The 13,159-nt window shown below is 41.3% G+C and overlaps 1 protein-coding gene across 1 annotated transcript; it reads right to left on the bottom strand.

The window, feature by feature from the left end:
- Positions 1-547: 547 nt before the first annotated feature.
- On the bottom strand, positions 548-12,968 carry LOC119740186 (glycosaminoglycan xylosylkinase-like). Its single transcript, XM_038215409.1, has 10 exons — positions 12,963-12,968; positions 10,595-10,833; positions 6,607-6,807; positions 6,318-6,416; positions 5,096-5,208; positions 4,608-4,788; positions 3,059-3,095; positions 2,527-2,596; positions 1,995-2,136; positions 548-1,314 (listed from the first exon to the last, which is right to left on the bottom strand). Exons 1-10 carry the CDS (start codon positions 12,966-12,968, stop codon positions 1,092-1,094), a joined length of 1,311 nt encoding a protein of 436 aa, XP_038071337.1. The 3' UTR covers positions 548-1,091.
- Positions 12,969-13,159: the final 191 nt, after the last annotated feature.

The raw sequence follows: 13,159 nt of genomic DNA, 5'->3' as shown, positions 1-13,159 counted from the left end.
TGTATTCAACAAGTTTCTATACACCCCGTATATATTGGAATTCATTTTCTAATTTCCTTCACTATAACAGCGTTTTAATTTGTAAGAGCTTATTAATCTCTAATAACAATAATATTAATATAAAAAACAACAGATTGCAACGAACCTCCATATGACTTAACGTGAAGAGGTCCGCGCGCGCGCATGCGCAGATGACATAAGTCACTATCAGCCACAGAGAAATCGAAATTGTTCGTTTCACGAAGTGACCTATCTGGATAGGTCGCCGTTCGCGCGCATTAAAAATGAAAATTAAATTTTCACGAAGTGACCTATCTAGATAGGTCGCCGTTCGCGCGCATGAAATATGAAAATGAAATTTTCACGAAGTGACTTATGGATTTGGCGCCTATTTACCTGGTAATGATGAGTTTTTGCCTTAAAAACAATTTAAAATCATAATTCAACTATCCAACTTTATTATATATAAAAACTGAGTCAACAAAAATTAGTGTTCTGGGTGAAAGAGTGGATGCAAAATAGGCCCAACTTCAAACGCGTTTTTCTCGAAATGGCAAAAACTGAGATGGGTCAGATCGTGGTACGATCGACGAATTGGTAATGAACAAATTTGAAACGAGGATACCGTTGAGACTTAAAACTGTGGCAAGTGACTCTGATAAATGTGCCCGAATCATCATATACAGAAAACATGGTGAGAAAAAATGTCTTACTGCCATGTATCGACACAAGGAGGAACAACAGCAAAATATCCTAATTTCTTGCAACTTTTGGTGCTGAAATGAGCTTTAACATTGAGGTTTGCCTAAAAGGACATCACACGTTTGCTCATGAATATGGAAATTTGCATTAGCATAAAAACCAAAAAGGCACTAAGATACCCTTGAAAAAGGCACAACCAAAATTGAAAATAAGTTTAATTGGCACAAAAAGGTGCATTTTCAAGGATTGCATTAAAAAAATACATTGCATGCGCCCCACCTTTAATACAAAACATATCCAACTATATCAAACCTAGCCAGGTAGGGAGAGAGCTGAAAGCTACATGTTCCCTCAAATGTAAATAAAGCGTGACGTCATAATGTCTCAGGTTATTCCAGTCGTTCAACAAGCACATTGCTCTCCCCGTGATTACGTATACATTTGTCTATTGTCCGCAGGACGGTTTCAAGTCGTCTGTCCATCGCCTGAAGGTGGACCTCAGTGATGACAGGTGCAATTGGGTCATGTGACATGGAAGCATTTAGCCGGTTGCTCAGTCGCGACTGGGGGCGGGCTAGTTCTTTCAAACGGAAGTATGTGGATCGCCTCAGCCTGCCAGTTAAGAAAACATCATTTGAATTCAACAACGCATGAATAATTGCTCTTCTACCATCCTTAAAGTTGCTTCGCATTCTTTTGAAGATAATACAGAGCCTGAAAGTTCACCCGTGGTGGCGAGCTTCCGGAACCCTTCAATAGAAAATTAACGTGCACAAATTTAAAATTTGCAATTACTTTTGGTACATTCATTTATTAAGAAAATTACCCTCAAAAGGACCTGTGTAAAATTGTTACTATATAGCATCTCAGCTAAACTGAAAAATCACCTGACGCGAAACAGAGATATCGCGCCAAAAATGGACCACTCACTGCCGAAAATCTAAAATACATGTGGACAAGTGGAACTCGGAGCACTCGTACAAAGACGAAAACTTATGAAATAATTTTGTGGCGGTTATTGGGTGAAAACTGAAACTTAAATACATATACTGTCTTTTGGGTATACAATTTTTAAAATAAACTCGAAGGACTCATTAGCATTCACAAAAAAATGTAAAAAATGACCGCTGATAAGGACTGCATTCAAGCCAGCCCAACTAAAATCTAGAAGTAATAGGTTGTAGGTAGGCAGATCTTCGCGTCGTTATTACTTTTTCGGTATTACATTGTCCTTGGTTTACTAGTAGGCGATTTGAGTGTCCGAAACAGGAGCATGCTATCATAAAACTTACTTGCAGCACTGGTAGACGGGTGCCAGGAATGTGTCATCATCTACGAGTGGATTACCAAAACCCTTTCCATTATCAACGTGTAGTACGCAGCCTAGTTTCCGGTATTTGCGAAGTTGGGAGTAATGATGCCTGTCGTAATTTCCTGCAGGTGAGATACAGATGAAGCAACTTATTAATCGCTTTCTCAGCTAAAACGGCCTCAACCGGAGATCGTTTCATTTTATTGCCTAACTGTACGTTATTATGTGCAAAGCATATACATGTACAATTTGTAATGAATTACATGTGTACAAACAGGGCCGTAAGAATAGGAGGGGAGGGGCTGGGGTGGGATGGGGTGAAGAGAGATTATTTGAACCTTTGCCATGACGAGCTTGTTAAGGTCGGGAACCCACATTATTTAGCTACTTTTATACCACCTTCATTTCAAATGCTGTACAAGCAGTGCAGAGCAAGTAAGACTAAAGGTGATTCTGACTCTTGGTCAACTGCATGATAGCCAATGTAAAAAAAAAATAGCAAAGTTCCTTACGAAGAAAGAAGTCGAATATCCCCTGCTCTATGAGGTCTAGTAAGTATCTGCCATCCAGCCGGGCAGGATCCTTAGATCAAAGGAAAGGAGAAATACACAAACTTGAGTGTTGCTTCGTGAAAACGAAAATTGTCACTTTCGCGCAAAAGTTGCCATGGATGCTTAGCGTAATTATTAAAGTAAAGCTCTTGAAGCTTTGAAACTTCGTGCAATGGTAGGCCTTGATGAATAATGTTTAAATATGTAACAAACTGAAAATCGAAAAAATATGGTTTAACACGTGGAGTGTTACTTCGTGGTGTCAGTGACGAAATGAAGGCTTGTTACAAGACTCAAGTAAAACCCATGCGTATACAAAGAACTTGTTTTGAACCGTCTCCCTATAGTTTCGCCCATCATTCCATGGAACGGACCCTGTCTGTACTTTTCTTCCCATAATCTTTATACCAAACTGATTGCAAGCCAGAATAATGATGTATTCGTCGTGTGGGTGTATGAGTCAAAACATGATGCCTGTACAAGTAAAACTAACCTTCAAAATATCCAAGCAAATGTTTTTACCTTTCCACCTGCGATAAGAACAAAAGTGCGTATTTATTTTGTAATTGTCAAGACTACTTTCATATACTTATCACAATAAGTTAATCGTTTTCTTTCAGTATAATAGGCAACAGAAAACTGCTTAGGTTATGAGAAAAGTCTACTATTCAAACAATACACAGCAAACAATCATTTTGACAGCTTGCTTGGTTGACATATTTTCGTGAATACAATGAACTATTCCGCGTTAAACGCAGCATTCCACAAATCGTCTTGGTTTAAGGCTTTTGTCACACATCGTATACATGTATAGGACTTGCGCATTCAGTGGCGTGACTCGGGACCAGTTTTTAGGGGATCCGCTGGAGTGGGATGTTATTCCGTTTTTAACCAAATTAAACCCTCATTTTTGCCGTCCCAAAATTCTGAGTGGGAGTACAAGGGGGCACCTGCCTCAAGTGAGGGTCCAGGACAATGCGGACAGGACAATGATTTGGCCGACAAAACGCCCCGCCCAAAAAAAAATCCCCGCCGGAGGTACTTCGTACAGTCATGACAATGATAATCACCGTAGGCCGCATATAGATTCGGCAACAGGTGTTTTGGAAATGCTTGAAAAGATTCGTCGCCCCATGCCAGTTTTTGGCCGTCTGAATAGATCGTTACTATCCACACAAACAACACATGCACATAACTATACGATCATTACTTATTCTGACATTACATCGTTTTAAACAGTCAAAATCTAGCCGTTTTAAAAACAGGTGCCTCCTTGCTAGAACCTGACCAGAGGACGTGACTCAAAAGCCCCCGTGGTAAGCCTCAGGTGCAGATTTTTGCCACGCCTCCATTACAACTCTAATCTATTCCGCTTAGCCACACCTCCTTGATATTGTAGATTTTGCGCATGTGCGGGAGAGGGGAGCGTCGATGGTTGGCTGGACACAGTGTTGCCCTCATCACCTGAAGGCGTTGCGGACCTGCGACGAACCCGGCGGGGCCCGGGCCCTTAAATTGCATGGTGAACGGTCCGGCCTTGCAGGGCACCAGCGACACTGCATGTTCGGCGGATCATTGGCGCTCCCCCCACTCCTGCCTCCATGCTTTACCGAACCATGGAGGAATCCTGTCACTGCTTGGTTGTTTTTTGACATTTCTTTCTTTTTATCTCTCGCAGCTCTCACGAAGTGTCTTTTTTTGCTGATTAGCCTACTGTTCTGTAACGCAGAAGTATTGCTTATGGCACAAAGGGCACTAGTTTGCCGAACGTGCCATTACATTAACAGCAACAACAACAACAACAACTCAGGTGCAGATCTTAGACTCACAGTTAGTCTCCAGTGCTGTTTGCCATCACAAGTCCGGTTATAAGTAACAGGGGATGAACAATGTAATAAAATAATTTTGTCACTTTCATTTTGAATAGCTTGTGACTTGACTTGATGAAGGAAGACTGTGATGGTTACGTCTCTCACGAGTCAGGCTCAGCTGCCTTTTTTAGTGTCATTGAATCCATGACATTCGAAGGAAGCCCAACTCACACCTTGGATTCTTTTATCCCCTGGCTCCAGGGATATGCAACCTCCCGCACCGGGATTCCGCCCTGATAGGTCGGTAGGAACTGGCACATGGCCACCTCCATCAGATCCCCCTTGGTGCAACTTGGATGGTCCTGGTTGCAGAACCAGGGTTTGCAACTCCCGATAACACAGAGATTGCCACCTGCAGGAATATTTATACACATAGTTTTCAGAGGGACTTGGCAGTCAAAATCTAGGATCCATGCATGAGCACCTTTGTACCTACATGTACCTCCTCGGCAGTGGGAAACGAAGGGCATTCCCTGGTATACAGTGTGCATTGATTCCTTAAAGTATGCGCGCATGAAGCAGTACTCTTCACTCGAACTAATGCCCACACTGTAATAAATATTACATATCTATGCTAAGGCCACACAGAGTCCTCTTTTTATTCCATTTATCCTTCTTTTTTAAAGAACAGGAGTCAACTTATGGTAACTCAGGCTTACCAGATTTGAAGACAGTGCTGAGTAGATTTGTGTCTTCGCTCTTTCCAAGAATTTCTTTCTTCAGGTTGACGCGTCTACCGGAGCAAGGAGGTACTCGCCTAAATCCGAGGAGTCTTAAAAAACAGAGAGGACATCGGTGAACGGAATCAAATCCATAAGAGAACACAAACTTATTCGAATGGTAATATTACTGTTGATTGAGATTTCCACTCAATGAGTTGAGACGATATGAACGTTGTGGAAATTACATTAAGGCCAAAAAAAAAAAATATTCGGTCTCTGGTCAGACCAAAGTTCCGGAATTGACGCGGCCACGCGGCTTTTTTTTTTTTTTTGCTTTTTTTTTTCTTTCTTCAAGCTTGGATTGTAGAGACAAGGTGGGGTACTATTTTGCTTTTTTGGTGTCCTCATGTACATTGGTGTCCTCCATAATTTGCCTTGGTGCTTTCGATCATTTGCCTTGGTGCAATTTCCCATTCCTTGGTGCTCTTTGGTAAAAAAATTTGAGGTGCGGAAATAGAGGGCGCTGTTGGAGCTACCGCGGAACATTTTGGAAAAAAAAAAGATCGACGCGCATGATTAAAATCGACGCGCGCGCTGACCAGAGACCGACTTATTTTTTTTTTGGCCTAACGGCGAAAAAAAAAACCCAGGGGTTGTCGGTGTGGGACCGTTTTGGTGCCGTGTTGCCATCGATTCGCGAACCGGCGGGCATCACAGAGCGCAATCGACCTATTGACGTGTGTGACAGTCATGGAAATATACACTTATTTTTATATTCTCATGTGCCTGGTTGGTAGGGGGTAAGGGGCCCTCTTCGGTACGTACACACAGCCAATGAAGATTAGTCACTGGCTTGCAAAGCATTGCGCTCAGAATACATTGTACATGGTTTATGATTTTGGCCAAACCCTGACCATAGTGTGCAAGCTCTGCATATAAGCATTATATGCTCTCCAGATGTAGGTCTGTGACAGCTTCCCACATTCTCCTGAACATGTTCAAGGCATTGCTAAGCAACTTTGGTCGAGATTACAGTTGACGCAACATTGTACAATAGAGTTTTCGTTTTCCGCTCTTTTATGACTCTTCATTTAAGTGTACGGTTTTAAATTTAATGCAAATCATGCCCACACCATGCATAATCTAAAGTAATGACATAATTGTCTCCTTCCTAAGGGGCGGAGAGGGGATTTTGGCAGGGTAAGAAAAAAACATATACCTATCAAGGTGAAAGGCAGCAATCTCTGCATAATGTCTCTCAGGTTCCAGCCAGAAAGGCTCCTCCCTAGTGTACTTGTACACATGGTCCCTTGACAATCTTTTTAAAAAATCAAAAAGAAAATTAAATGGCAAAATTGGCACACGATTTTTGAAAACATCTAAAAAGCAATCATTTGTAACCGTCGTCGTTCTGCCTTTTGTTAAAAACTACATGAGTATGCCCTAGGGCATCAGAAATGTTGCCTTTTTTGTGGCTACATGCAGACTCGAACAGTGGGCAGCTATACCTCATAGGCTTGGCGATGACTCGGTTACCGTCGGCAAGTCTTAAGTCGAGCTTGAGCTGCGTCCCTCCTCTGAACTGAGACGCGTTGACAATCTTAACAGTAGCCAGGTCACGTATGAGGTCATCCATGTACGGTGCGTCCTCGCTGTACAGCGCATCTTGACTGATATCACGGTGAAACTGCTGCCATGGGTGGCCTTTCCTTTGTGTGTATATAATAGAAGAATATGTTGGTGAATTTCTCAACTCTTGTTTATGGTATATCTGCAGAATAGCGCCCGTTTTTATCGAGATACTTATGAGCACAGAATTTGCCAATGAGATTTGTTTTTCCGTTGAAAATGAAAAGAAGGTAATAGTACCTGTCATTGTTGGTAGCTGCAGCGATTATTTTAGTACACCGGTAAAAACAGTGTGCTAAACTTAAAACTGACACATTGTACAAGAACTGTATATATATACAGGGGCTGATCCAGATTTGGACCAAGAGGTGGGGGTGGGGGGGGGGGAAGGTGGGGGGGGGGGAAGGTGGGGGTGGGGTCCCTGTAGATCCACCACTAATGTTGCGCCTCTATGAAATAAAAGGTTAGGCGTACAAGTTCATTCAGGCTGTGCGGCTTGACCTGACTTTCACCTGACCGTACACTGTGACAAAAACTGTAATTGTACAGAGAATCTTTGCCCTGTACTTCATTTTTACAGCAGTTTTGATGTTGACATTACAGTTTTAAAGTAAATTTCCCTTTTTTGACAGAATCTGGTTAATTTATACAACATTTTGTTGTAAAATTAGCACTGCAGAGTAACGTGTTCTGTAAATATACGAGTATGTTTCATTTTAAAACAGATCTATTCACAAGATGGAATTTGCATCAGGATGATGTAAATTCAGTATGGGTTCTGCCCTTCACCGCCGTATTTGCACTGAACATGTATACTCACTGTTTGCCCGAGTATTGTGAAAAAAATCACCATCCAGCCGACCCCGGCAAGCTTGGCAGCAAGGGCGGATCCAGAACACAATTGTTTGGGCCCAAAAATGACGGCGTGGGGTTCGGGGCCCGAAATTTTTTGGATCCTAGATGCTCTGTGGTGCGATCTGAGGCTATTTCTGACCACTTTAACCAAATCTTTTGGTTTCTTTTTCTTGGGGGGGGGGGTTAGCCCCCCGCCCCCTCCCCTTGATCCGCCCTTGCTTGCATGGTAGTCGAGTGGTACGCAGGAGGTCGTGGGTTGGAGTCCCACACCCGAGTGATTTTTTTCTCAAAGCACTCGAGGGCAAAACTGTGTATACGACATTTATAAAATACGTTGGTGAAGGGCAAAACCCAATATTTAATTGAAACAGATCATTTTGATGTAGACCACACTGACCATTGTAGTTTGTGAATACAGTAATATTGTGGTCGTGATGCAGCTCCGCCGCTTTAAGCCACGATGGCCGCTGGCGAAAGGCTAGGATCGGATCTGGTTAAAATCTGATATAGCAGCGGGTACCGCAATGAAACTATTTACTAGAAAGCAGGAGGTCGTGGGTTCGAGTCCCACCCGAGTGAGTTTTTCTCACTTTCACTCGAGGGGGGGGGGGGTGTTACACACTTGAGTATACATTGTGTATACGTACGTCGGTGAAAGGCAAAACCTCATATCGAATTGCATTATCTGTTGAAATCTGAGCAAGTTGTTGAGCCTTACATTAGCTGGTTGATGGTATTTTTACATTTAATTAGCTGGTTGGAAACCCGATTAACAGAATTATAAATGCAACTTATTTTTTTCTGTTAAAATAACAATTTACATATAAACTTATTGTACAGATTTACTGTTAAATAATTTTACAACATTCTTGTACAATCATTTTGCAACACTTGATGAAAAAACTATAAGGTATTGCCACGCTGTTGTCATAACTTTTTCATGTAATATTATACAGAATTATTTTTTTACAGTGTAAAGTCAATTCTAATCCTTCATGTACTATAACCTAAAATTAACTACAATCATGAACAACTTCAAGATCTTTTTCAGTCGATGTTTCCGGAGACAACGTCATGCTGGGCGACAGCAAGTGGAAATCAAACAAACCCGAATCAATAGTTCCCTCTCGTGATACAGACAGATCAATAACTTACTTGTGCAAGTCAGGTCGGATAGATAACAGGTTGTTCTTCGGTATTTTTGAATAAGAGCATCAACAGACTAATCATCGTTTCTGTTTTCTGAATAAAAATGCATGCCAACATTTCCAGGGAAAAAAGGTAGGTTTGATCACTGCCGCTGGAACAAACTTTTGCCAGGGGGTGCTGGAATTTCTAAAGGACCGTCCGGACAAAACTAGTGCAAAAGCGGAGCGCAAAGCCCTTTAACGGCGTGGCTTAATTTGGAATATGGATGCTCTGTGGTGCAATCTGAGGCGTTTCCTGGCCACTTTCATTTGACTTTTTTAGCAAAAGTTTTTTTGAGATTATAAAGACAATCTATTTCATTATTTTGTTTAGAATATAGTGTTGCTCGTAAAACGTTTAACTATACTGAAAAGTGGAGAACCCTGTATTTTTATCTCCATATTTGGTTCCATTTGATTCTGGAAAAAGAATTGTATCATTATGCATGACATCGCATATAAATATTATTGTTGCAAGGTTGCTTTCTTACATTTAGTAAATACCTTCGTGTATGTTTTGTTTTATTTTCTGAGCCCTTACGGCGTGGGGCCACAGGGCCAGGGGCCCGCTTTAAGGCCTCGGAAAATGTTGGATTCTGGATGCACTGTGATGAAATATACTGAGGCATACTGAAACTTATATAACCCGAAAGGATATTTGGTTCAAGTTAAAACAAATGGTTCCACTGGAAGCGGATGAATTTCTGTTCATAAAAATATTCACATAGTTCTAACTCACGAAACGATGTAGCTCTCGATATATTTGCAGTGTTATTTGCTTGTTACAGGGACTGGCAAATATAAAAGACTATGCATCTTTTATGTTCATGATCGGCAGATGGCAAGTTTGGGGCTAGGCAAGGATTTATCGGTCTACTGAGTTTTTATGAGGAAAACTTGCAAAGGGTAAAAGGTGAATATTTGTTTTATTTAAACAAAACTACACTGGAACTGCCGTAAATCATGACTAGTTTCAATGAAAGCCCGTCCCACTCCTATTAGGTTGGGGATGTGTGTGAACCTTGCTTTTTGTTAATGTTGAGTACAGAATGCTAGCAACGTCAATGAAACTTTTATATGAAAAGAAAAACCTTCAGGGGAAAGGTATGAACATTTGCCCCTATTGAAAGATCGAATGAAACAAATCCTGGCGAGCATAATCAACTATGCCACCATTGTCATGGCCGAGGTTATTGCTTTCGGGTCAAAGCTTCCATCATGGCGGAAATATCATAGACATGTCACGATTTTAGATACCTTGAGAGAAACATCGATTCTGCACTGCCTGGAGATTAAGAAAATGCCTCCTCTGGATATTTTACAGTGTTTGTTCTAGACGTTCGAAGCGCCGCGCTTAGCCGCGGCAAAACTAGAAACAAAACTAGAAACAAAACGGAGGAGATTTTGTAGAGCAAGCATAATGTATAGCGCAACGGCGCAATTTCATCGTCGTAGAACACTGCTGGCTGCATGGAACACATTTTTGCCTGAGAATAAGGGGTGCTCTAGCATATTCCAGCACCCCCATCCAAAAAGTTGGGGGTGCTGGGATTCATTTGGCCTACAAAAGGTATGCATATTCCTTTATCCTGGGCCACAATTTAAGCAAAAGGACTTTTTAACAATTCCAAAGCCAGGAAAGACATGAAACCTTCAACATTTACACCTTTGAATCACTGCATTATATATCCAGGATGAATGTTCAGACATCAATGAGCATATTAATATTTTCAGCGACACGACTCATTTTTGGATGTTCTATCAACTAGCAATTGAAAAAATATAAATATATAAAACCTCCCCACTGATTTACTTTCATACTGACCCTATTACATCTTGATCATCCCAATCTCTCTTGAGCTCAGATCTCGGTTTCTCTGCCTTCTTCGTCGGTCTGGTATTCTTGGTAGCATTGGACGCACGCTTAGCCTCCTCTGGAATACAGGGACTCCGCGCTATGGACACCTTTCCTTCGATATTTCGTGCTCGTCCTATCTGATTTATCTCTGGGAGTACTCCCCTTCTATGACCAGTGCCAAAACCCCATCCATTTAGTTCCACAGACTGTGTGAACAAGTGGAAAGCATGTAGAACAACAACGACCCACAGCGTACACAAAATGAGAATTATTTTCGTTTTAAATCGCATGATGAATGATAATGTGATGGCTTTCCTCTATAAAAGGACTCATGAAGCAATCTCTGCAAAATATGAATGAGCCAACAGCTGTTTTAAAGTTGTGCGTGTAGCTGGATTTTTTTTTGTTATATTACAAGTGGATATCTGCATACACAGATGTCTACAGACCCCATTCCCTGTCCTTTTCCCTTTCACGTGTTAATTGTGCTCTCCTTCACGACCACGCGAGTACTTTATAGCTTTCTCTCCTTTTTAAGAAAAGTCGCTTGCATGATACCCTTCACAAGATCCAAATCTCCATACGATTTTTTGTCCATTTTTGTACTTCCACAACCTGTCCACACATCAATGAAGTGAGAAACTGTGGATAGGCATTACATTCACTGTGTGGACTTCCGAACAAAAGAGGTCCACATAAACCAGGTAGAGGCGACGCTGTGTGGACGTGGGCAAGTCCACACAGTGTTTCCCCATTTCTGGAAAACACATTTAGAGGCATTTTGGGGATTGGTTTATGTGTGACAAAATGAAGAGAAACACTAAAGGGAATCATAGAAAAAAATTGGGATGAAAGTGTTTTCACAGTGAGAGTAAAATGAGGGTTTTTTTTTCAGAGCTTTTTCTTAACTACACGAAAGCAAGGCAATGTCCACATTTGGTATGTAATGTAAACAATCATGCGTGTGTGGGTGTGTGTGTGCGTGCATAATCTGTTTCATGGAACTCTGAGCATTTCCCAGGCAACATTTCCATTGAATAGGGTTAATACATTTTGTCTGAATTTTATTATTAGGCATTGTAGTTGATTTCAATTTACGCCATTTTAATGGACCCATTGCTTTCACGGCACTGTCGGGAAGTTAGCCAGTCGATTGACATATTAATGGTGAGAATGTGCATATTTTAATTGCTGTTAGTAATATACTGACATTGCTGCTATAATCTGCAGGGCTTCTGCATGTAGCGCGTTCAAGATCTAGGATACTTAAGCCCAATTAAGGCCAAAAAAAAGTCTCCGGTTTCTGGTATGGAGCTTGCCCAAAAAGTGGTGCGGCGACGCGGCTTTTTTTTTTACCTTTTTTTTTTTTTTGCTTCAAATGTCGGCTGATGACTGCAAATGGTGCCCGACTAAACTTAGTGCAAATATATGGGAGTCCAGAGAGGCCACATAAAGCTTATTCTCGATCATAACCCCATCTAAAAACACGTTAAAACTCTGCAGCAGCAGGATTCCAGTCAAACCAGTGAGTTTGGCGGTTTTGAGACATCATCGTTTATTGAAAAAAAAACTTTTTCATTTTGCCAACGCGCATGGCTACGGCGACGCGCGCGCATACCAGAAACCGGAGACTTTTTTGGGGGGCCTAATAGGCTTTCTTTTAGTTAAAGAATCATTCAAATCACTCATGTACGTTTGCAGTTATGGATTTTTGAACACAAACATTTGACTCACGTACGAGCAGGAATCATTTGTCAGCTGGCCTATATTTGCCACAGCTCGCAGACACCAAACACGGCAGGCAGGCGGTGTGTCTATATATATATAGTTAGAGTAACGTGGCCAAATTTGAAATGGGATTCTTCCAACATTTTGCCCGAGTCATTATGGGCTTTTATTTCACACTACTAAATTGCAGAGAATGTGAGGGTTCGTTGAACCCTTGTCATATAGGTGGCTTTAGTCTCGGACTTCAAAATGCGCGTTATTCATCTTCAGATTTTCCCCTTATACGTGTTCTGTCACTATCCAGTCTTCTCTCTGCTTTGTATAATACAGGGTGAGTACAACAAAATAATGACACCCCCTATTGTATTTTTAAAGAAGTTATGCATGTAGCGCGTTCAAGATCTAGGATATTAAAGCCCAATTAATAGGCTTTCTTTTAGTTAAAGAATCATTCAAATCACTCATGTACGTTTGCAGTAATGGATTTTGAACACAAACACATTTTTTTAAACCTTGTCCACGGATGACAATAAAAGGTAAGTGATGTTTCGGCAAAACGAAAACTATTCAAATATCAAAAAAAAAACACTGATCAGAACACTCTCACAACCATGATAACTGACACTTATGATTTTCAGGAAACGACATGATTTCATTTTTACTGAAATATCACGTACCTTCAATGTGATCCGTGGACAAAAGTTTAAAACGTGTTTTGTGTTCCAAAAGTACATGAGTGATTGGAAGGATCAAAAAGAAGAGTCAACGGTGGCGGATGCACAGAGCCCCGGGATGCCGCCCGAG

Source organism: Patiria miniata, unplaced genomic scaffold, assembly GCF_015706575.1.
Source record: "Patiria miniata isolate m_02_andy unplaced genomic scaffold, ASM1570657v1 HiC_scaffold_10, whole genome shotgun sequence".
NCBI classification, from domain to species: domain Eukaryota; kingdom Metazoa; phylum Echinodermata; class Asteroidea; order Valvatida; family Asterinidae; genus Patiria; species Patiria miniata.
Note: the sequence above shows the minus strand (reverse complement) of the source record. Positions and strands in the feature narration are given on the sequence as shown.

Bases quoted from the DNA above. Each gene is read 5' to 3' on its own strand.
- LOC119740186 (XM_038215409.1), bottom strand. The intron at 6,808-10,594 runs GTCAGTATGAAA...ATACACACAAAG, and splicing joins GATGATCAAGATGTAATAGG to GAAAGGCCACCCATGGCAGC. The intron at 5,209-6,317 runs GTATATGTTTTT...CTGTTTTTTAAG, and splicing joins GCTGCCTTTCACCTTGATAG to ACTCCTCGGATTTAGGCGAG.